We start from the raw sequence: 23,919 nt of genomic DNA on the forward strand, positions 1-23,919 counted from the left end.
GCCCGCGGCTAGGGAGAATTCAGTGTCCACGTCCTCATCGCTCTCGTCGCTGCGCTGCTGTAGCTGCCTCCTCCTCGCCTGCCTTTGCAGTTCATGGTTCACCATAGACAGCATGAGAATGTGCGAGGTGTTTACAACGTCCACGATTGCGTTACTGATCTCAGCAGGGTCCATGCTTGCCGTTCTATGGCGTTTGCTACCCACAGTGCACCACTCCAGAAATAGACGCTAGCCTCGGATCATGGACGCACACTGTCGAATTAATGTGCCTAGTGTGGACGCACACAATCGACGTTATAATATCTGTTTAATAAAACCGGTTTTAGCTAATTCGAAATTATCCCCTAGTGTAGACGTAGCCTAAGGGACTAAGACACCCAGCCAGGTTTATTCTTGATGAAGCACAGTACTAGTATTCTGCAGACTCTACTGGACCACTAATACATGTATGCATGTAACAATGGACCAGTTTAGTGAATTGCGGGATTTTCCGTTCCTCCCTAGGCCAGACAAAGATGCTTCCTCTGAGATACTTTTTTATACCACAATACAAGTAATTTAATACTGTCCCTAGTTAGTTACTGCCCCATGACCCGGCTAGTTATCACCCATCACTTTGTACATGTTGGTTCAATCAAAACATTGCTATTACATACTCTCATCCTGACCTTATCTTTTAGGAGGGGTCAGTGTGTTCCTGTTATCCTTGGGGAATGCTTTTGTACCATACTGGATATTGGGATGTTCTGGTACCACTTGATATCAGGATGTGTTTGCTTGAGTACTCTGTGACGAGCACTTCTTAGGAAAGTGTATTTCTGCAATATCAATCCTGTTCTTGCAGATTCTGTGAACTTGCAAGCACAGTTACTGTGCCTGCCATTTGCTCAGAGCCTGACTTTTGCTAATTTTGCTTTATATCAGCAAAGCTTGCCCACTACTTTAGCTCAGGCCTCATGCCAGACTCTGATACAAGGGCTTATATCGCAGGCTCTCTTTCTGCTATAGCAGGGTTTCACATGAGTACACAGAACAGACTGCAGGATCAGAGCCTAGGGGCCTGATTCTGCTACCATTACTCTGATTGTGTAGTACCTTACTCTGAGTAGTCCCATTGCTTTCTGCAGGACTATTCATGGATAAGCTTGGCAGAATTCAATATTTATTTTTTTATAATTTCAATGGATGATATCAATGTTTATTTTTAAGTTTTCTGTTTAGATTTTATCAATTTAAATTTTCACAGTTGTGCAAAATGAAGGGAGGCTGGGAGGCAGAGTCAATATCACATGTCAAAAGATACAAAGTAAATATCCTTAAATCATACTCTCATCATTTCTCAAGCAGCATGTTTCCTACTTTGCCTACCTATACATTTTGATTATTATTGATGGACAATTTTTTCATCAGTTTGTGAGTGTTTGGTGAAATCGATATTTGCTGACATTTACCAATCAAAATCTAATCCTTCCAAGCCTACCTATAGAATATGGCACTACTCAACATGGATAAGGGTGGCAGAATCCTAGTTTTTAACCTGTTTCTATGGAAGCACACTATGCCCACCAACCATTTTTGTTGACTTAACTGTTTTTTTGTTTTGTTTTGTTTTGCCTGAGGTCAGATTTTCCCACAATGATTACTCATGCTAATAATAGAAATGCAGAAACTCTTTGCAGTATATGTAAAATGATTTGGCCAGGCAAAGTGCACACCCAGATAAATGGTTGTCACTATTTACTGTTTAGTCCTTAAACAGAGAACATCACCACAAAAGACCACCACAGGGGGCCTTATTTAGGCTACTATCAACTACTATCTTAACTCTTGAGTGCTTGACTTTGCAACCTAAATAACTTTCTTTTAAAACAGATATATGCAGATTCTGGGAGGGAGTTTGGGTTCAGAAGGGGGCTCAGGACTGGAGAAAGGAGTTGAGGTGTGCGAGAGGGTGAGAAGTGCAGGTTCCGGGTGGCACTTACCTCAGGCAGCTTCTGGGAAGCTGTTGGCATGTATCTCTGGCTCCTAGGCAGAGGCACGGCCAGGCGTCTCTGCACATTGCCCCTGACCACAGGCACCACTCCTGCAGCTCCCATTGGTTGGGTTTCATGGCCAATGGGAGCTGTGGAGCTGGTGCTTGGGGCAGGGCCAGCGCATGGAGCTACCTCTGTACTTAGGAGCCAGATATGCTGGCCACTTCCGGGAGCCATGCGGAGCCGGCCACTGTGACCAACCAGACTTTTAATGGCCTGTGCTTTTCAACCAGGGGTTCTGATCAAAAAGAGTCCCACACCAGCAGCAGGAAGCAGATGAATGCAGCCCTAGCTCGCTCTACTCCGCTAGCTCCCAGCCACAGGTCTCTGCCTCCAGCCGCTGGTGAATCTGTGGGAGGGGGAACCTTTCCCTAAACCATCTCCTCCCCCCCAGTGATACAGTGGGGACCAGAGCAAGGGAAGTGGAGAGGGCTGGGGCCACATTGCTCTGCTTTCTGCCGCCAGCGGCGAGTGCGAGTGGGGGACCTTTCCCTACCCGTCCCCGAGTGACACGGCCAGGGCCGAGGCCAAGGCCGAGGCAAGGGAAGTGGAATGGACTGGGGCCGCATCGCTCTGCTTCCTGCCGCTGGCGAGTGAGAGGGGTGTCCTTTCCCCAACCTCCCAGCACTCACTGGTGGTGGGAAGCAGAGCAATGCGGATGAAAGCTGGTGGAATGAAGTGGGCTAGGGCCGGCCCCAGCCACCCCGCACTCACGGGCAGTGTCAGAAAGTGGAGCAACCCTGCTCCGTGTAGGAATGTCCTACTGGTAGCAGTTACCAATACGTAACAAAAGCAGTTTCTCCTCCCTTGGTGTTCACACCTCAGCTGCTAGAAGAGGGCCTCATCCTCCCTGATTGGACTAACTTCGTTATCTCTAGCCTGATTCTTGCTTGCATATTTATACCTGCCTCTGGAAATTCCCACTACATGCATCCGACGAAGTGGGTATTCACCCACGAAAGCTCATGTTCCAAAACGTCTGTTAGTCTATAAGGTGTCACAGGACTCTTTGCAGCTTTTGTAAAAAGATGCTACTTCCCTCATAGGTCATGTTTTCTAGATCTTAAAAAAAAATTTCTATTCCCTGGACTCTCTCTAATTTGTCCACATCTTTCCTGAAATGTGATGCCCAGAACTGGACACAATAGTCCAGTAGAGGCCTAATCAGTGCAGAGTAGAGCAGATATCCCAGAGTGATGTTATGAGAAGGTCATGGGAGACAGTATCAAAAGCCTTACTAAAGGCAAGATAGACATGTAAGAAATTGCAATCTGTAGGGATGTGTTACCTGTAACACTGCAATCTGATGAAGCTAATTCCTACAGATAGCAGTTTCTCACACCGCAGGCATGTGAGACTGTTATCTGCTTGAATTAGCTACGTCAGATGACCTTTTTGAGCAAAGTAGGACCTGTCGCTACTCCAGGTAGCATGGTCCTACAGATTGCAGTTTCTGATACATACATGTTAGAAACTGCAATCTGTAGGGATGTGCTACCTGTAACACTGTTATATATATGTAGCTAATGATGAAGCGAATCCCTACAGACAGCAGTTTCTGGCACACACATTGGTAAGAAACTGCAATCTGTACGGATGTCAATATATGTGACGAAGCGAATTCCTACAGATAGCAGTTTCTCACACCATAGGGATGCGAGACTGCTATCTGTAGCAATTTGCAACCTGTAGCAGAGAGACAGTGAATTCTTGCCATTAGCAGTTCCTGAGAGCTGCGAAGGGCTGTCTGTACCTGTGGATGCTCAGATAAACAGTATCTCCAGACCAGCTAGTGGCTTTCCCTTACAAGCCACAATGCATAGTTTGAAAACCCCTGGCCTACCACAATAAGCAAACATAGTCTGCTATTTTCTTTAAGAGCAAAAGAAACTAATGCTGAATACTGCAGCTGTCAGGATGTGATGTAAACAAGTATCACACAGATTTCTCTCGTTAGAAGAGCTTTCTGCTAAACTCTGCACATGCCCAGCCCAATCACACTCCCTACCTTCATCTGGCTTCTCTCACTCAGCACAAAATGAAATAAACACAAGCTTGACATTGGGAAAGATGAGAGTTTCAGTCGATTAACCTGCCAGATAATAGCTGCTGCTGCTGGAAATATAGTGGGGTAATATACTAGAGAGATTACACTGATCAGGCCTTTTGAGAATTTATCAGGGAAATCCAGAAATTTTATAATTCGGGATTCTGAAGAAAAGTACAAGGAAATGAGAGCCAGGATTTCTACTGACTTGCTGTGTAACCTTTGGCAAGTTACATCACCTTGTGTGCCTCCAGTTTGTCCTCTCAACTTTCCCCTGCCCTGTTAACTCAAGAGTAAATAGGCCAGCTACAATTCTGATTTCAGCAGCAGATCTTTTCACCCGTCTGGATCTATCACCAGGTGTTAGATACAAGTTGGTGTGCCTCCCACCTCTCTTGCGTGGTGTAGTGTACAAAAGAGATAGAGAAATGATTTTTGCAAACAAACATTCCATTCCTACATGGAAACTATTGACATGCTTGACAAATGGAAGTGTGTCAACAACTTCTTTAAAAACTGTGTAGTAAGCAACACCTTTGAGAAACCATTCTGTCTTCATCATCCGCCACAACCATGTCATCAAAATCACCTGGATAACTGCTTGAAAGTCTTTACACTACACACTCCTCCTTTTCCATGTGTGTGACAGCCACTTGGCTGTTGTGAGTCTTGTTAGATACCTTGCCTCCCATTTCTCCTACCTCTGAGGTTTTCACAGTGTCATCGACAGCAGGTTCCTTTTCCATGTTTCTCTGTGATATGTTTTCCTCACCTAATTTTGGAGGCTCTTTAAATACTTTTAGTTGGGAGATACTGTACAACTTTGCTAAACCTTTCCGTAACTTGTTTTCTAAGTTAACTCTTCTGCCCATACAGTGGCAGTTTTATATGGTCTCACGTAGGTAGGTTGTAGCTGCCCTCCCTTTCTTGTTTTCCTTCTTGCATTCAGTAACATGACAGTGTCACCAACCTTGAATGTTATTTCCCCATGTTTACGAGTCTTCATTTTGGCATACTGTGTTTGTTGCTTTTCCTGTGCTTTTGAAATATTACTGATAGCCAGTTTAGTTTCAGCATCACGTCTAGCTTCAATTTTCATGATGTGCTCTTTGTAGTATTCTTCATCAAGTTCCTCAAAATCTCTTGGCTTTGGAAACAAGTGGAGAAGGAGTTGTGTTTATAAAAAGAACAATTGCAGAATAACATATGCACTTGAAAGCTGAAGGACACTTACCGTGTAGTTGTCTGAGATTTAGTCTGGGAATCTTGCCTCAGAGCCATACAGTAGTTGATAGGATGACAATTTGGTTGTCGTGTTTGGTTTTGTTCTCAAAGAAAATACGTCACCAAGAAATTCATCACAATTAGTCGCACTGTCATCAACCAACTTGTACAATGCTCTGTAAAAAATAGGGATGGATTATTTGTGGGGGAAAGGGAAAGGACTGTCTTTACTGAGAGAAATTGTATGCAATCAAAAAGGTATAAAGAGGCCATCCTAGTGCAGTGGGATAATTCAATTTACTTGACATAGAAGACAAGTTGAGTTTCAGTGTACTAAACATTTGAAGCAATTTGTAGCTTCTGTTAAAGTGCATTCTCCTTTCTATTAATACTGTAATTTTCCCTGCCCTAAAATTACCTTTTGATGGATTTGTGTGTGTTTTCAGCTAGTCCATTGGTTTGTGGATAGTATGGGTTGGTGAAGCTATACTGTAGTCCCAAATTTTTGCACATCTTTAGATTAAACTGAAAGGAAAAAATGTATGCCATTAACTTTCCTTTGGACAGGTTTGGTATGTAACCCTAACCCTAACCCTCTCCCCTCATACCTTGCATGGCATGCTTTATAAGTAAGATCACAATTATATGAAAATGAGGAAGATGGGGTACACTCCCCCAAAGTATAGAATGTCACACATTCATTTTCTGATATAGCTGTAAAACTACTCTTAAAAGTTTTCTAAATAAATCACTGTTTAAAAATGTATATTGTGTACCTTCTAGAAATGAAACATATCTAACTCTGAGTTGTGAAGAATATGTAGTAAGGCTATAACAACCAACAAGAATCCACTTTTATCTAGAAAACTATGATTAAATCCAGTCTTCCTTACTAATGATTTAAATTATGATTTAAATTTAAATCAAATCCACCATGGTTTGGGGCCAGTGTCACAGCCTTATGTACATGCTTATTACTCAAGAAATCTTAAGTGACACTTTCGCTGTATGACAAGATGCTTTGTCACCATCCTCAAAATACCCATTAGACAAACACTTGATACCAAACACATTTCTGGAGAAGAGAGAGACCCAACCCCACATTCCTATATTTTCAGGACTGTTTAAAAAACATTTTGCAAGTAGAATTTCATGGCTATTGCATGAAAAACCTTAATGAAAGTCTGAACATTTAAAAAGAAATCTTTATTAGTCCCTTACCACTGCATAGTAGGTCATACAGTCTATTAATAAAAAAAAACATTGAACGCACACAAAACGTTGAGAGTAATGAAAAACATTACAAATAGTATGTGAAATAGCTTGCTTTCCAAAGGAATTAAGTCATAGGCAGAAAATCTACCATTGTGCTTTATAAATTTCCACTTCTGTCACTGTTACACACACATAAGGAGCAAAGAGGTATCACCACAAAATTACACTCAGAACTGTGGTACTCACATGTCACCTCATTGCTCTCTCATTTCATTTTTTAGACATTTTCTTTAGCTGTTGTCTTCACTGTTAAAACTTAACTTGTCTTGTGTTGTTTTCATTCGTTTTATTAGCAGTGAGAGAAAGGTCTATGTCTGCATAATGGAGACACAAGATATAGTATACACATCCGGATTATTCTTCAGTGGTTGATAATGTCAGATCCTTCTTGTTCTCAATATGCTGAGCTGAGCTGAAGTGTCTGTCTTCCTATCATCCAGATTGCTGGGACAATCACTTCTCACTGTTCAGTCTTTGTACCTCAGGTGTTTCCAGTTGTTCTTGTAGGCTGTCATTGTCTACCTTTTCTTTCTTCCCCCCAATTTCTGGAAGGCTCTTGTGCTGTGACCTGGGTCAAACAGCACCCACTGTGTAGAGGTATCTGATCTTGGTCAAGTAGTCCCCATTGTATAGTATACCTGGGGTAATCTTTATGTCTTTGTGCATTCCTTCAATAAGCCACTAACATTGTCTGGCCTCATCCAACAGAGCACATTTGAAATACACAGACATGGTCAATGCCTCAGATATAAATATTACATGCATACAGGTTGGATAAACACAATCAGTAGGTCTTAAGTTTTGCAATGATACCCCACATCAGACATCTTGCATAAAGTATATATTAGCTATGTCATATCCATATCAAGCATATTTTCATACAGAATGTAGAGTATAATGTCACACCTCACATGTATGTTTGCTGATCTGCAAATAGTAAAGGGGCATGCACCTTTGGGTGCAAACGCTCATGACAATAGTGCAGAGCCATGCAAACTCCATGGTTCTGTGTGAAATGGCAGACAGTGAGGCAGGCCAGGCATGTTTGTGGGTTTAGAAAAAAAGATGTAAACATTATGTATATGTTTATATATGGGATACGTATAAAATTAGTGGATATTTAACAATGTATTATAAGAAGTTGGATCCCATGGCCACAACCACCCCTGTCTGACCTGTTTGTTACCCAGCATACATTGCCAAAACAAAGCTTCCCAAAATACAGTGGGATTCATGGTGCACTTCATTCTGAATCTATACAAATGCTTCTGGTGAGCACCCTGACTGCTGAGACAAGGAGTCCAGGAGGCAGGCACACAAGTGACATAGTAACCATAGTGACTCTATGCTGACATAACTTGAGTTATGTTTGGGAGAGGTAATAGGAAAGTATGAGGGCAGACTAAGATTCATTCAGGTGTTCAGGCTCAAGGCATTGGAACTGGCCTTGCTGCACCCTACAGGCTCAGGACCAAAGAGGCACATTAAAAAAAGGTATTTATTTATTAAAATTCCTTGACTTGTCGGTGTATAACTCATGATTTTAGAATTCTTGGGGTTGTAAAGGTATCTTGGGGTTGTAGATGTATGTTCATTATATTTTGAAAGGCAAAACTATGAATGGGTTGAATAAAGAAATAGATCAGTCCGTCAGGATAAGTACATTGGCTATTAGCCAAGATAATCAGGGGTGCAGGCCCATGTTCTGCATGTCCCTAAACTGTCCTTTGACTACCAGATGCTGGGAGTGGACAATGGGATGGTTCACTGAGTCATTGCCCAGTCTGATCATTCCCTTAGAAGCACCTGGCATTGGCCACTGTCACAAGACAGAATACTAGATTAGGCAGACTATTGGCAGTTCTAACTTTCTGCAAAAATTACAATAGATGTTTTTCCAGGGAGAAAGACATTATAGGAGACAGTATCCTGCCTTTATTGAATATTGGAGAATCAAGCTGTACACAACGGCATGCGGAAAAACACTAAGGGCTAGACTAGGGGTAGGCAACCTATGGCATGGGTGCCGAAGGCAGCACACGAGCTGATTTTCGTGGCACTCATACTGCCCAGGTCCTGGCCACCGGTCCGGGGGGCTCTGCATTTTAATTTAATTTTAAATGAAGCTTCTTAAACATTTTAAAAACCTTATTTACTTTACATACACCAATAGTTTAGTTATATATTATAGACTTATAGAAAGAGACCTTCTAAAAACGTTAAAATGCATTACCAGCACGCGAAACCTTAAATCAGAGTGAATAAATGAAGACTAGGCACAGCACTTCTGAAAGGTTGCTGACCCCTGGGCTAGACTAAGAGGCAAAATAACAGTTGCATAAATGCAATCCCCATTGGTGGATTGACTCAAAACAAAGTTTTGACACTAGGTCAGAGATTAAGTCAGCTCTAAAATGAGAAGAAAAAAATAAATTTAAAAATTCAGGGAATCCCAGCAGCAGATGCGACAACTTGGGAAACTGCTCGGAGACTCTATGCATTCAGATACAGTATAAGGGATTCTCTGTTTCTGAGGGGATCTGTGTAAAATGTTTTACTGAATTAAGTCTCAGGGATTATCTATACTGGCAAGTTAAATTACTGGCTCAGGGATATGAAAAATCACTCCTCCACACCCCGCCCTGGAGCGCAGCAAGTTTGAGAGCTTTAAAGCGCTAGTGTGGACAGGCTTGGCTCCCAGTGCTTGGAACTAATCCCCTCATCGAGGTGGATTCAAAGGAGCACCGGCACCTACGGTAGAGCTTTGAACTTTGTAGTGTAGACATAGCCTCAGTAGGTTAGATCAGACAAAGAGGAGCAGCATTGACTAGGCATTAGGATGCCTGTGCCTTTAAGAACCCAGCCCTGGGAGCCTGATGCTGAGAGGTGCTGTCTGTGAGAGGGGGAAATAAAAAAGCGGCTTTTCCCCCCCACCATTTTTGCAAACATGGGTGTCTCAATCACACTGGGGTAACTGCTACCCCTTCTAAGGGTAACCAGACAGCAAGTGTGAAAAATCTGGACAGGGGTGGGGGGTAATAGGAGCCTATATAAGAAAAAGACCCAAAAGGTGGACTGTCCGTATAAAATCAGGACATCTGGTCACCCTACCCTCTCTGCCCCTGCCTGTGCTGGGCTTTGCCCTCTGTCATCTTCTGCCAGTGCCTCACCCCGAGCTTAGCTTCTGTTCTCCCACCCCAAGCCCTCATTTTGCCCTTTGAACCCTCTCCCAATCCTGCCTCCAGCTTCTTGACCCCCCTCGACCAGTCAATTTCAGGCCCCTGCTCGGGCCCTGGCCACCCTCCTGCTCCGATTCGCCCCCTTTGCCTCTTTTTAGCCCTGTAAATAGCAGTCAGCAGATTTTTATGGCTAATAAGGGCACGGTGAAGGGCAGTGGCTTCAGCAGACATTACTGAGCATGCTCAATTCGTGTGACCATACAAAAAAGCCACTGTGCTCAAAATAAAAAATTCTCTGCCCCCCGCCAACAAACTATTTTGCAAAGCACTGGTGTATCAGTGCCACTGGGGTAACTGCTACTCTCTCTGCCCCTGCTTGTGCCAGGGCTTTGCCCTCTGCCAGCGCCTCACTCCTGGGCTTAACTCCACCTTCTGTCCCCTCATCTCTGATTTTGCCTTTAGCCCCCCTCCTGATGCTGCCTCCAGCTGCTTTGACCCCCCCCAACCCAGTACATTTCCAACCCCTGCTCAGAACCTGGCCACCCTCCTGCTCCGATTCGCCCCCTTTGCCACTTTTTAACCCCTGTCAAAAGCGGTCTGCAGAATCTTACGGCTAATCCGGGCAGGGTGAAGGGCAGTGGCTTCAGCAGATGCACCAAGCATGCTCAGTATACCGTAAGTAGCACCTTCCTACAGAGAGCACTTTAATACACTACACTCGTAAGGGTTTGTAAAAATGCAACTCAATGCCCAAATTCTTAGTGTTAGGCAAAGGGGACTGCTTGTGGAGAGTTCATTACAGGATTGGGGCCCATGAGAGTAAGAAGGATTAATATTTTATTCAGTTCTGTTCACATTCTTGTGAAATGAAATTATAGCAAAAGACAAGTAATCAATATTCTTCATTTTCAAGGCCCATTTTGCTCAGCCTGGCAACCTGATAAATGATAGGGTAAGAAATAATCTCCTCTTGAATAAACAATTAAATATACTTGGAAAAACAGAGCTTTACAATTGGCAATGGCATTTCTGTCTGTTGCCGGTGATGTTCATCCTACTCAACGATGTCATCATTTGTGACACTGGCAGTGTGGGAATCTAGGGTCAGGGTCTATAAACCATCATACTCACTAATCTGCAGATTGCAGGGCTTGGCTGATGACGTTAGGTCTGCATTCTTTGAAAAAGAAGTCACAAAGGGACATTAATGAGTCACACAAAATAGTGAGAGGATATAGAAATCCCATTCACAAGGGCAGTAGCAAGCTAAGGAACTGTGTTTCAACTCAGATCCAGCCGAACCAGTCTCTCACGTGACTTGGAAGGCCGGAGTGGATGACACTAAAGGCTTAGGCTATTGGAGCTAGTGTCAAATACAAAAACAAAGGATACACAAAGACAGATTACATGAAGAGACCTATCCTGCAGTCACTTTTGCTCTTAGATCACTCGATGGAGTTCCAGGCATTGAGTATCTGCATGTTCAGCCCTGAATTATGCTGTCAAAGGCAACATATTTATATTGAACAACTAATACAAATAGTCTGAAGAGGAAGTTACAACACTATTAGGAAACATACTGTTTGTTACAGCTTCTAATTTAAAGGTGGGGAACAGACCTAGGTGGATTCTGTCCTGGCTTTCAACTTTCCTAAAAGAAGGTTTTCCTACTAATGCATTTTTAATTATTCAGAAAAGTCTTTTTATTTATTTTGCCTTTCTTCTGCTGTGAAGTTCATTTAGAAAGCTAAAGCAAAAGTTTAGAAAATATTTTTAAAATGTGTTCTACCTAACCTCTGTCTTATGTTTCCAATGGTATTGCTTTTATATTCTGGGAAACCAATGATATTTAAAAATAAAAAACTAGCTTTTCTGTTAAGATTAAGGGTCGTATCCACTACCGTTGAAATACCTTTTGATACTAACTTCTATTTTGTATGTTTCCACAAGCTTGATAACATTCAGATTGCATTTTTTAATTTAAAAGGAAAGGAAGTGGAGATACTTCAGTAACAGAAGAAGTGTTCTCCAAATTCCTTAGAATCAAAGTGCACAAATACATTGCTGCTGTATACATCCCACAGCAGAACTAAAGACAACAGCTAGTTGACATATGCATAACAAATAGTATATTTAATATCTTTAACCATTTTTTTTTGTTCTTGAATTGTCTGAGAATATACCAGGATTTCTATGGATATTGTGATTATAAAATAATTTGGGGGAAAAAATGCACTGGATTTGCAGAAAGCAAATTGAATATTATTTTTCATTATTTATTATTGTTTGCTCAAAAAGTAAAATCAAAATGGAACTTGGGTGTGATATGTTGCAGGTGTTTGAACAGAAACTAAGGGTATGTCTACAGTACGAAATTAGGTCGATTTTATAGAAGTCTATTTTTAGAAATCAATTTTATACAGTTGATTGCGTTATGTCTCCACGTAGTGAATTAAGTCAGCAGAGTGCGGCCTCACTACCGTGGCTAGCATCGACTTACGGAGTGATGCACTGTGGGTAGCTATCCCAGAGTTCCCGTAGTCTCTGCTGTCCACTGGAATTCTGGGGTAAGCTCCCAATGCCTGATGGGACAAAAACATTGTCCCAGGTGGTTTTGGGTACATGTCATTAGTCACCCCTCCCTCTGTGAAAGCAACAACAGACAATTGTTTCACGCCTTTTTTCCTGGGTTACCCAGGCAGATGCCATACCACAGCAAGCATGGAGCCCACTCAGCTCACTGTCACCACTGCTGTTGTGGGCAAGTCTACTGTGGGGGTTGCTGTGATCCAAGTAGCCAATGTAATCATTGATGTTCTGTTATCAAGGGTAGTGACTGTGCGAAATGTGCAGGCCTTGTTAGATTTTAGGTGCATCATATTCCTATCTTTTGCGGCTAGTAAAGAAGTCTTGCAGCTGTACATTCCCATCTGGTACATGCTGTAACACCTCATAGCACTTCTGTGGTTGACACATGTAACAGCTCCAGGGCTCTTGCTCTTTTGCCTTGGCCGAGGTACCTTGCCCTACCAGGACCTCCAAGAATTCAACACAGAAGCACCTGCAGCAGCTGGCATTGCTATACAGCAGCAGCTCCCTGCCTTCGCAGCAGACGGTGCAGTAGGACTGGTACCTGTCCTTGTCGTACATGTAGAAGAGCTCCAGGAATCAATCCCTACAAGTCTGGCAAAGGTCCCCCTCAAACAACGGGTGGAATGTGGCTGGGTTTTTTCTCCTGCAAGATAAACAACTGTCTTCAAGGCTCCTGTTGTTGTTTGTAACTTTGGAAATCATTTGCTTTCTGCTCTGGTCCTCCTCCACCCGCTCCTTGCTGTTGTTGCAGAAGTTAATCTTTAGCCGCTTGGCCGGCGTTTCTGGGAATGTCTTCCCTGCTCAGCTCCTAGCAACCTCCAGGCCATAGTGTATGGCTCGTTGATAGGAGACCAGCTTATTAAACGTGAAGTGGTTGAAATGCTGCCTAAAAGCCATCAGACCCACCAGCTTGTCTGCTGAAACCTCTGAGAACTTCCCATCCTAAAACCATTGCACCCAGCACATTACGGAGATTGCCTGACATTTGGATGTGACTCTATAGGAGATGATGATTGCAGGCCACCAGGAGAAGCCCTTGATCTTCCCCCACACAAGCTCCCCAATTCCAAAATCTTTCCCATCCTGGTATTCCACCACTTCCCCTGCTCTTCTGCTCCCCAGCGACAAGCTCAGGGGATCCGTTCTGGTCCTTCTGGGTGCTCCTTGCAGATGTGGTAGTGCTGCTCTGGGAGGACTCCTTGGAACCCTCCTCAGTAAGGTCGATTAGTGGCGCCTGGACAGACATTGCCATCCTCCTCTTAGAACATCGAATGGGAGCCAGAGACTTCAGGTCATTCTCTTCTTTAAGTTTTGTCTCATGGAGATTCAGTCGTGCCTGGAATATCATGCCAGCTGGAGGCTTCTGCCTCAGGCTACTCTCCCAGCCAGCAGCACCACACAGTCGCACCTACCCCACCCTACCCCTTGCTCCCATGGCTCATGAAGCGTGGACAGTAGTAAGGAGCAGTTCAACTATAGGCTGAGCAAGTGCAGAATGGTTGTAGAATGTGCCTTTGGATGTTTAAAAGCTCACTGGTGCTGTTTGCTGACTAGGTCAGACCTCAGCACAACCATCATTCCCATTGTTATTGCTGCTTGCTGTGTGCCCCATAATATCTGTGATAGTAAGGGGGAGACGTTTATGGCAGGGTGAGAGGTTGAGGCAAATCACCTGGCATCCAATTTTGAGCAGCCAGACACCAGGACGATTATAAGAGCACAGCAAGGCGCGCTGCACATCAGAGCGGCTCTGAAAACCAGTTTCATGGCTGGCCAGTGTAACAGTTGTGTGTGTTCCTCCTTGATGCAAACCTTTGTTGATTTTAATTCTCTCTAAGCCAACTACCCTCCCCCCTTCAAAATAAAGTAACTATTGTTTTGAAACCGTGCATTCTTTCTTTATTAATTAAAAAAAAAGAGAGAGATACTGGACAAGGTAGCCCAGGTGTGGTGGGGTGGGGGAGGAGGGAAGGATAAGGCCACATTGTTTATTGTAGCCACACTACAAATCAAACTGTTTGAATGACACCTTCTATTGCTTGGGCCATCCTCTGAAGTGGAGTGACTGGGTGCCTGGAGTGCTCCCCTACCCCCCACATTCTTTGGCATCTGAGTGAGGAGGCTATGGAACATGGGGAGGAGGGCAAGCGGTTATACAGGGGCTGCAATGGGAGTCTGTGCTCTTGTTGGCTCCAACAAATGCTTCATCATGTCCGTTTGCTCCCCCAACAGATGCTTCATCATGTCCATTTGCTCCCCCATTAGCCTCAGCATCACGTCCTGCCTCCACTCTTCATGCTCACTTAATTTTTTCCTGGTCTCTGCCATTGAATGCCTCTCAGTTTAATAAAATCACCAGAAACATGTCATCGTAGTGTAAATATTCTCACTGTAATATGGTAACAGCCAGTTAAATAGAAAAATCTGATTATATTACTGTATATTTATTTCTCTAAACAAAAGCTCACTGTTGTAATGGTTATTTTTGTTTCTGATATTTATATAGCAAGGATTTTTAAACCTACTAAAACTTCCTAAATAAAGTTAAAAACCCCTTCTTAAATCAATAGTTTTAGAAAAAATTATTCTGCTATAGCTAAACTGGGGCTTGGTTCACACTTAAAAATGATATCTACATCAGTCTGGGCTGTAAAAAAAAAAAACCCACCCCCCTGACCAACATAGCTATTCCAGCCTAACCCCCAGTGTGGACACAGCTATGTTGACAGGAGAATGCTTCTGTTGACACAGCTAACTTTGGGTATGTCTACACAACAGCAGCACAGCTGTGATACTGCAGCTGGGGCATAGACACTTTCTACATTGATGGATAGATTTTTTTCCCCATTGATATAGTTAATTGACCTATCTGAAAAGCAGTGGCTGGTCAATGGAAGAAATCTATCAACCTAACTGTGTCTCCAGTGGAGGCTATGTTGCATAAAGCATCAAATTTTTCACAGCCCTGAGCAATGCAGCTAGGTTGACCTAAATTTTAGGTGTAAACCATGCCTTTGTTTAAGCAGGTTCCGTTACTATGTGGACAGAAAACCCTTCCACTGGTGTATGCTGTGTGCATGCTATAGGGCAGGGGTAGATAACCTATGGCACGCCTGCTAAAGGCGGCACGTGAGCTGATTTTCAGTGGCACTCACACTGCCCAAGTCCTGGCCACCGATTCAGGGGGGCTCTGCATTTTAATTAATTTTAAATTAAGCTTCTTAAACATTTAAAAAACATTATTTACTTTACATACAACAATAGTTTAGTTATATATTATAAAGTTATAGAAAGAGACATTAAACACATTAAAATGTATTACTGGCACGCAAAACCTTAAATGAGACTTGGCACACCATTTCTGCAAGCTTGCTGACCCCTTTTATGGGTTATACTGGAATAGCTACAATGACATACCCACACCAACACACAAACAGCCCAATACAACAATTGGGATATCTGGGAATCTGAGAGGAGCTTAAAAAATTAGATCATAGATATCACAAAGGAGAAAGGGGTATGTTTATTCCACTAGCGAAGGGGTCATAGAAAAGCGAGTGACAACCTAAGTTCCCACACCTCAAAACCAACACAAGACAGGGATTGCTCCAGGATGAGTAACAGTTTCTTCTTGTCCTGGAGAGCAAAACCTCCTAGTGCAGGTCATGTCCTGTTTTCATTCATGACGTTCCTCATTTCCTCCATCCTCCTTTCCCTCCCCTTTCTATGCACCTTGCCCTCCTCTCCTCTCGCTTTCCTTGCCTCTACTTGCCCTGTAGATCCCTCTTCTCTTTCCAACCCACTCCACCCTCGGGCATTGTATTGGCACGGACTCAGCTTGCCAAGGGCCGTCATATGCCGCTACTTGTTTCCAGGCCAAGCCCCTCGGGGCCAGAGGGTCCCATCCCACGGATCCTCTACTGCTGCCCCCTCAATACCCTTCTCCACAGTGCCCTCCTGCCTTGCTCCGCTCCCCCCTCGCACCCCCCGAGGTGAGCGCTTTACTCCACCTCATGGTCTCCCGGCTTCACCCCGCCCCCGGAGGTGAGCGCTCCCCCCCACCCCATGGTCTCCCGGCTTCACCCCGCCCCCGGAAGAGGCTATATATGGTCGCCACCCCCGGGGCGCCCCAGGTGAGGCAGGGACCCCTCCCCCCCCGAGTCACTCAGTTTCGCCCAGGCGCTGCGGGGTTTATTAGCCCGGGTGGGGCAGCGCCAGCGATCGCAGCGGGAGGAGCAGCGGTAGCGGCCCCAGGTGGGTGTAACCGGAGACGGGAGGCGCGGCCAGGCCACTACCTGCGGAACCCGTCGGGCAGCTCAGCCAGTGACTGGGAGCGGTTCCCCGAGGCGCACACACAGGTCGCTGTTCCGCAGCTACAGGGCCAAGCGCTCCGGACCCCCCCGCCCGCCATGGAGCCGCTCCGCGGGGCTGCGCTGCTGCTGCTGCTGGCCGCCGTGTGCTGGGCTCAGCCGGACCAGGGTGAGTAGGGCCCGCGCCGGGGAACTGCCGCTCGGTCCCGCACCACAGAGCGGGCCCTCCCGGCCGGGCTCCTCGTGCGGCAGGGCGAGACGAGCTCCGCCGTGGCGCTCCAGCCGCCCTTGGCTCCAGCCGCCCTTGGCGCTGTGGCTAGCGCGGGCTCCGCCTGCTGCTGGGGGGCTGAGCCCCCGGGGGCGGGAGCCGGGCTGGGCGCGCCGCAGGGCTGGGAAGCGCCCCGGTGCCCTCTGGGTGGCTGAGCCGCGCCCCGAGCACCTGCCGGGCTCTGGCTGGGTCTCGGGAACCACCCCTGGGTGCGTGCGGTGCCGAGCCCAGAGAGTTTCCCGCGGAGGGGCGCGCACGGAGGATACTTGGGCGGGCGGGTGGAGGCGAGACCAGCCGTTGGGTGCGGGCCCGGGCTCGGCACGGCCTGAGGAGCCGAGACATTGTCCCTGCCAGTTCCTGTCCCGGCGGGCGTGGAGTGGCTTCGCGCGGGTCACTCGCTGCGTTTTGGCTCGGCGCCCGCCCGCATACTGCGAAAGGGATGGGGGCCACGTCTGTAGGCGGATTAAGGGGGGATTAAGTACTCACGGCGTCCCTGCGGGGTTTAATCTCTTTTAGGTTGTACATGTGCCAAAAACAAACGCACATTCAACTGCATTAGGAATGGCACTAGCTGCTTGTGCACATCCATTGGGTCAGAAGTGTCAGTCAGGTGTGACACACGTAAGTATCGCCTGCACTCCTTGGTCTGGGCAGCCGCTTACTGTTATCCTTTCGGGGGAGACCTTACTAGGTCTGACCACTGGGCTGCTTTGGCAGTGATTGGTGCTGACTGCTTCAGAGGAAAGGACAAGAAGCCACAAAATGGGCGCTTAGGAAGCTTTTCCCAAGGGTGAATTATTCCTTAACCCTCCCTTACTGATTGAAAAGGTTATAAACCCTTTGAGCTATGGGTCAAATTTATTTGTCATGTCTAAACAAGTTCCCATTATCCAAATCTATGTATATTCCCCCCTCCCCCTTTTGTTTTAATCCTTGTCCTCTGTCTCCTGGTAAGGCCTTCCACAGATGACTTTTGTGTAATGTTTCCTTTTAGCAGCATTACAGTTGCTGCCTGTCAATAGAACATCATTCTACTTATAGCAAACCAAAACCAGTCACTGATGTTTTGAATCAATGGTTCTGGTAACTTTCAAGATAAAACATTCCCCCCCCACTATTCTTAGTGACTTCAAAATGTCTGCTGATGAAGGCAGAAATGGCTGGCTCGAAGTCTGGTCGTAGGAGGAAACCAGAACATGCATATGTAGACAACGATGGCATTTATGATCCTGACTGTGAAAACAGTGGCATCTTCAAGGCTAGGCAGTGCAATGGAACTTCCTGCTGGTGTGTGAACACAGCTGGAGCAAGAAGAACTGAAAAGATTGACACAGACTTGCAGTGCAGTGAACTAGTCAGAACAAGGTCAGTCTTGTAACACATTATGGTGCCATATTCTAATAGTACATGACTTGCCCTCTGTATTTTGTACATAAGGGAAAACTTAGGAGTGTATATGTGATCCTAACCTTGTAATAGCTTAATCAGTTTTAAAATAATTTGATACTTCATTTAATATGCCTGTGTGAATGTGCAGGGAATGGTGGAAAGAAGTTTCTAGTTCTTCTTGCTCACAACTTAACTGATTTTTATTTTTAAATTAACATTGATCTCAGAACATGAGTAGGCAAAGTATTTTAATATATTGGTGTACCTCACTTTGTAGATAGAGCAAATATTTTAATAACTGCTTAGCTTTTATATTTCAGCTGGATCATCATTGAAACAAAACACAGTGAGAGAAGTACAGGTGTGGATGCTTCTCATTTGAAGGAGTAAGTGCATCAAATTAAAACATGTCTGTGCTATAGTATGCAGTTGAGGATGTTTATTTTTCACTAGTATGTTTCAACTAGGGCTGTCAATTAATTGCAGTTAATTTGTTTTGAGTTAATCACTGGAGTTAATGCAGCATTTTTATTCAAGTTATTAACACTGTTACATTTAAAATGGTATTCTATTATTATTATTCACATTTTTGGATGTTCTACATTTACAAATATATTGATTTCCATTACAATACAGAATACAAAATGTACAGTGCTCACTTTTATTTTGATTACATATATTTGATCTGTCAAAAAGATAGTATTTTTCAATTCACCTCTTACAAGTACTGTAGTGCAACTTACAAATTTAGATTGTTTGTTTGTTACATAACTTCACTTCCAAACAACAACAGTGTAGGCTCTGAAGTTTTACAAGTCCACTCAGTCCTAGTTCTTGTTTGTCTTAGCATTTGGCTGAACAAATTTGTTTACATTTACAAGAGATGATGCTGCCTGCTTCTTATTTACAATGTCACCTGAAAGTGAGACCAGGTGTTTGCATGGCAGTTCTGTAGCCGGCATTGCAAGGTATTTACTTGCCAGATATGCTAAACATTTAGCATGAAGGGACATATATCTGGCAAGTAAATACCTTGCAATGCCGGCTACAGAACTGCCATGCAAACACCTGGTCTCACTTTCAGGTGACATTGTAAATAAGAAGCAGGCAGCATTGTTTACGTTTATGGGAGATAATTTTAGCGATTGGCTGAACAAGTAGGATTGAGAGGACTTGTAGGCACTTAGTTTTCCATTGTTTTGTTTTGAGTGCAGTTATAGATTTGTTACATATTGGAAAAATACTATTTCTTTTTTTTTTACAGTGCAAATATTTGTAATCAAATAGTACAAAGTGAACACTGTTGTAATTGAAATATATATTTTTAAATGTAGGAAACATCCAAAAATACTTAAATGGTATTCCATTATTTAACAGTGCAATTAAAACTGCAATTAATCACAATTATTTTTAATCTTGTGATTAATTTTTTTTTTAATTAACAGCTCTAATGTAAACTAAAAATAAAAATTCTTAGGTTTTGGCAATATTGTCGTTAGAACACCAAAAATAATTGGCCTTCTGGTTTGAGCCTTTGAGTTACACTTGCGTCCCACTATCTTGTTCTTCCCTGCAACTGTGATAGCTAGAAATTTAAGATTAAAACTGTCATATAATCACTTGAGACTGAGGTGGGTTTTTAAAAAAAAAAAAAAAAAAAGGCAAATATTGCAAGTGTCACAATACCTGACTCACTTCATTAGAAGTTTTGACTTGGCCTTCACAATGCTTTATCATACACTCCCATGAAAGTCCCAGTTGCCACTGGAGCTGTTGCTATATGTTGTACAAAAGTCCTCCTATAGGGCTCTTACTCATGAAAATGAAGACTCCTAATATGTTTGGGTGGCAGTTTAGCTTCTGTGTGAACTTAGAGTTGCTATATTTTAATATTGTAATCTTCTTGCAGAGCCATCAAAAATGAATTTAAGGAGCGTTACTTGCTGGATCCAAAGTATATAAGTGATGTTGTGGTAAGAGGCATATCTTTTTTTCTTTACTTAGAAATGTGTCTGGAAGTCAATTTAATATCTTAAGATTGAGCTCATACAAAGCAAGCATTTTGGTGCTAGTATGACTATAAAATACTTAAATTGGAATATTCCAGTTGAATAGCAATGGTGATAGTATTGAGTGTAATCATTCAGTTAATTAAAGTAGAGACTGAAGGGTAAGCAGTGCCTAGATCTGGATTAGATTTAGAGATGGATTTTCTCCATTCTCTCCCCCCAAAAAGAAGGAGAGAGGTGCCTTGTTTGTGGGGAATCTACTACTCAGAACATGCTTCTGAGACACTGCCCCTCCCTTCCCTTTCCTGTGAATCCTGTCCTGACAATCTCTTCAGACATGACCAAAATCTTGAGTTGCTCATGAATTGGAAAAATCAGAGTAAAGGCTGGTGCAAATTCTCATCCGTTCACTGTCCAAAAGAATTCTAAAATTCCTCCTCCCACCATATAGATAACTTTGTATTTGAACCATGCAATGGTTAAGCAGCATCTAGTGTGCTATTTTTGGTATTTCTATCTTGTTCTCAATCTGTAAACCTGCTCATCAGTAACATTAAAAAGAGCATAACTCTATGGAATTGCTTTAAAACATTATAAATGACTTGTTTTTTTCATCACTCTAGTTGTTTACAAGGAAGTAATAACGGTAACACTGCTTTTACTCTTGCAGTATGAAAACCCTTATATCACTATTGAACTGAAGCAAAATGTTTCCCAGAAGTCTGCTCAGGATGTGGATATAGCTGATGTGGCTTACTACTTTGAAAAAGATGTAAGACTGCGTTTAATAGTTTGCTTTCAAAACAGTGACTTCGAACAATTATATTCGAGTGTACTGGCTAATAATTTTGAGTTGTATCCAACATTGTTTTTAGATGGATTATTGCATAAGAGCAGTGTGCTAATAAGTGCCTTTTCAACCTCCCACAGGTCAAAGGTGACTCTCTAATTCAGAGTGGCACACTAAACATAAACATCAGTGAAGGACCTCTAAAATTTGATCAAGCTCTAATCTACTATGTTGATGAAAAGCCACCAGAGTTTTCCATGAAACGTCTGACTGCTGGTGTTATTGCAGTCATTGTAGTGGTGATACTAGCAATTGTTGCTGGAATTATTGTACTGGTAAGTTTTAGTTGCAAACAAGTCTAGTAATACTGGCAATGTACGCTTTCTGCCAGCACTCTAGACCAGTGGTCCCCAACTTTTGTCTGCTGCAGCACACCTCAAACTCCAGGGGCTCTTCCTTCTCCTCTACCCTTCCCAAGCCAATGACTACAGGAGGGAAGGGGATAAGCACAAGAGCTGACCTATTGCTCACACAGCAGGGGAGGGAGAAAGAGAAATTTAAGCTCTGGCTGGTTGCTTTGCCCTGGAATAGGCAAGGACTCCAATGACTAATCAAAAGGTGGTGGTCCCTCACTTGTTCTCACATGTACTTTTTACAAAATTCCACAGCACACCTGTTGGGCCTTATGGCGCACTGGTTGGGAAGTATTAGTGCAGACTACAGAGAAGCAATCGTGTAAATTACAGCAGAAAATGATTTCTGTAAAATCACTTGCACTCAGTCTGTAATCTGACTGTATAAAATAAATGACAAACTTCACACTTGTCTCTTTCTGAGCTCAGTCGCTGGATGAAAAGCCTGTTTCTGCTTTTTGTTTTCTCTAGAGCTCTGGTGCAGCACACAAGTAGGTGATCCTTTGGAGATAGATTTAAGTTAAGTTATCCTATCTGGATAGAGTATGGTTTTTGGTTTTTTGGTTTTTTTAAACCTGCTAGTCCAATGTAGTAAAGTGGGTAGCAGAAACTTTTTTTCTTTCCCTTCCTTAAGGACTCAAGGTTTGGGAAACTTTAGAGCACCGAGTGGGCTTGAAGCTTAACACTGAATTGTGATGCTTGACTTAACTGTTAATCTGTCTGTCTCTTACAGGTTATCACTAGGAAAAGGAGGGGCAAGTATGAGAAGGCTGAGGTAAGTTCTAAAGGATCCAAACCACTTCATTAGATACAGACTTCTATGAAAGCTAAAGGTGTGGAGTGTCACTTTCCTCAGGATTTTTTTCTAGGGGGAAAGACTTGTTTTCCAACTAAGGCTAAATTTCTTTTTGGGTTGCAAAGCAAATGTCAAAGCTCTGTGTTCGTATACAAGTGACTCTAGTTGCAATGACTTAGTGTGGCCAGGGCTCATGGTTTTTAATGCTTGCTGTGTAATAAACCAGTTATTGTACATCTGTATTCCTGTTTAGGTACGTCCTTTCCTAATATCCACAGGATTATGACTATATGCAAGTAATGTACTTGGCAATAGGGGCAGTTTGATGCCAAGAGGAACTGCTTCTGTACCTTGAGACTGAGGCCTCAAACGAGAGAGGCACAAAGCATCTATCTTAAAACTTGTTCACTTTTGCTCTCTGCCAAGCAGAAGAAAATTCAAATTTTGGGTTCCTTGAAGTAGCACTGGCAAGCCTAGCATTGTGTGATATCAGCGGTAGTAGCAGCAGCATCACCAGGTTTGACTAGATCTCCTGGTTGCAGACTATGGTCTATGCACTGATACTTAATAAACACTCTTTCTGGAAAAGGGAAAAGTAACTCTAAAACATGTCATGGCATTGTGACAGACCTCTTTTATATGAGCAAGGTTAATAATTGGTGCACTAAGCCCAAACATTTATGCAGGCATTAAGTTCCCAGTAACAGTTCAATCCATTCATAATTGTTTGCAGCATCTACTAACAATAGTAAAGCTAAGCCCACAAGTAAGTGTTTTGCAGAAGGAGGATTTTATTTTTCTATTTGGCTGAGTGAAGCGAGGCCCTAAATTGCTGCACAGTGCATGCCAAGGTATGGCCATGAATTATGTAACCATGGGATGAAAATGGCTGGCTATGACAGGGTGTTTGGGGCAGTGGCAGAGCTAATACAGAGACTGAGAGTGACTGCTGCCACCTCCCTCCCCCCCCCCAGTGGCCTTTAAGGAAATTGTCTTCCAACATCTGTACCATTAATATTTTTCTCTTCTTCCTTCCCACCCCAGGCAAAGGAAATGAATGAAATGCAAAGAGAACTAAACCCATAACTGAAGTCACTAAAGACAAATCGTGAACTATCAAGAAGGCAAACAGAACTAAAACAAGACTAGAAGTGTGGATTTAAATTTTGTATATGTTTGTGGTCTACGGGGAAAAATTATGTGACTTAGTAATCTCTGAAATTCTAATGAGCATAGATGGGATAAGTACTAGTACCTCTGTTGCCAATCTTAAGAGGGTGGGAGGGGTACAAGTTTAATTTGGGAGCTGGCTAACTCTCCAAGAGATTGCAGCGATGAGCTGACTCTGCAGAAGTGTTGCAGTAACACATCTATTACAAACTTCCTACTACAAATAATGGGAAATTAATCTAAATACACTTTTTTTGAGGCTGGCCTTGTCAGGGTATAGCTGCAGAACTCTGAATACCTGCTATCTGGCTCATGTACAGTTGAATATGGCTTTGTTTTTAAGAATGTCTGTATGTACACTGTCTTTGATACATTTGCTGTAACTTTTTTTTATGACTTGAATTTAATAAAACTCTAAAACAAA

The 23,919-nt window shown here is 43.3% G+C and overlaps 1 protein-coding gene, 1 long non-coding RNA gene and 1 pseudogene across 2 annotated transcripts; 1 reads left to right on the plus strand and 2 right to left on the minus strand.

The window, feature by feature from the left end:
* Positions 1 to 4,807: 4,807 nt before the first annotated feature.
* Positions 4,808 to 16,737, minus strand: LOC142046611 (uncharacterized). Its single transcript, XR_012655628.1, has 3 exons — positions 16,646 to 16,737; positions 5,315 to 5,480; positions 4,808 to 5,227 (listed from the first exon to the last, which is right to left on the minus strand). It is a non-coding gene; the product is annotated as an uncharacterized LOC142046611 (long non-coding RNA).
* On the minus strand, positions 12,618 to 16,205 carry LOC116819756 (DNA (cytosine-5)-methyltransferase 3B pseudogene; annotated as a pseudogene).
* Positions 16,669 to 23,919, plus strand: EPCAM (epithelial cell adhesion molecule). The gene is made up of 9 exons (XM_032771737.2): positions 16,669 to 16,829; positions 17,445 to 17,549; positions 18,053 to 18,293; positions 18,638 to 18,703; positions 20,227 to 20,290; positions 20,997 to 21,098; positions 21,257 to 21,451; positions 22,263 to 22,304; positions 23,370 to 23,919. Exons 1-9 carry the CDS (start codon positions 16,760 to 16,762, stop codon positions 23,409 to 23,411), a joined length of 927 nt encoding a protein of 308 aa, XP_032627628.1. The 5' UTR covers positions 16,669 to 16,759; the 3' UTR covers positions 23,412 to 23,919.

Source organism: Chelonoidis abingdonii, chromosome 3 (assembly GCF_003597395.2).
Source record: "Chelonoidis abingdonii isolate Lonesome George chromosome 3, CheloAbing_2.0, whole genome shotgun sequence".
Taxonomy (NCBI): Eukaryota; Metazoa; Chordata; order Testudines; family Testudinidae; genus Chelonoidis; species Chelonoidis abingdonii.

What these genes read in the sequence shown, in the direction of transcription:
- EPCAM (XM_032771737.2), top strand. Translation starts at nt 16,760, where the DNA reads ATGGAGCCGCTCCGCGGGGCTGCGCTGCTGCTGCTGCTGGCCGCCGTG. An exon ending in CTTACTACTTTGAAAAAGAT is followed by an intron (nt 21,099 to 21,256) that starts GTAAGACTGCGT and finishes AACCTCCCACAG; the next exon opens with GTCAAAGGTGACTCTCTAAT. An exon ending in GCAAGTATGAGAAGGCTGAG is followed by an intron (nt 22,305 to 23,369) that starts GTAAGTTCTAAA and finishes TTCCCACCCCAG; the next exon opens with GCAAAGGAAATGAATGAAAT.